This window comes from Arachis duranensis, chromosome 10 (genome assembly GCF_000817695.3).
Source record: "Arachis duranensis cultivar V14167 chromosome 10, aradu.V14167.gnm2.J7QH, whole genome shotgun sequence".
Classification (NCBI taxonomy): domain Eukaryota; kingdom Viridiplantae; phylum Streptophyta; class Magnoliopsida; order Fabales; family Fabaceae; genus Arachis; species Arachis duranensis.
Genome location: NC_029781.3, coordinates 14,729,735 through 14,730,513, shown reverse-complemented (window position 1 = coordinate 14,730,513; position 779 = coordinate 14,729,735). Strand labels below are relative to the sequence as shown.

Below are 779 nucleotides of genomic sequence, written 5' to 3'. Positions count from 1 at the left end.
GAGGATTTTTTGCTAGTTTGATTAATTTTTTTTTTCTCTCTAAAAAAAATGACATTAGTTATTACCATGAATCTGGCAAATAGGATGAAACAAAGAAATGAGAATCCAAGAGTAAAGCTGTAAGGATGCCACTGTGACTGAAAAAGGCCAGTGAAATTAAATTAAAGAAACTGTTAGCAATAATAATATTGTAACGATTAAAAAACACTAGAGTTCTAAGATCAAATTTCTGTGGCGTGTTCTTACTCGATCCTTGAATAAAGATGTCCAAAATATTTTGATCACAGAAATCAAGTCAGATTTGTTAGTGAATTTTTTGATTCCTAACAACACTATAAACTGATATGCTCCAATGCCTACGGCAGCTGCTGCCAAGAACCCCACTATTGTTGCATGGGAAAGATAATCCACCAGAAATCCAAACCTGCTAATTAAAATGTGTATTATTGTTCGAATTAATAATATATTAAGACCCATCAAAATTTATTATTTTTGGTCATCATTTAATCATTAATTCAATTTCTTTAGTTTAGCTCTATTAATCTAAAAATTTAACAATATATTTTATTCGGTACTTTTAAATATTGATGGTTAACTGATAACAAAAGATAATCAATTATAATACCCTTCTAACATTTTTCATATATTAAACCAGGGAATTAATAGATATTAATATGATTATTAATTTATTATTTTATTTTAAATACGTGTAATAATAATAAGAGTTTAATTTTTAGTTTATTGATATTATAAAATATTTTACTTAATTATTTAATTAA

General features: G+C 25.7%; 1 protein-coding gene across 1 annotated transcript in view; it reads right to left on the bottom strand.

Annotated features, from left to right (window-relative positions):
* LOC107469228 (early nodulin-70-like) overlaps window positions 1-779 on the bottom strand; it is an 8,658-nt gene that overhangs the window by 4,051 nt on the left and 3,828 nt on the right. Inside the window, exons 4-5 of the mRNA XM_016088606.3 lie at window positions 247-424; window positions 66-137 (exon numbers count right to left, since the gene is read on the bottom strand). Coding sequence (XP_015944092.1) covers window positions 66-137; window positions 247-424 — 250 coding nt within the window. The remainder of the gene's footprint in view (window positions 1-65; window positions 138-246; window positions 425-779) is intronic.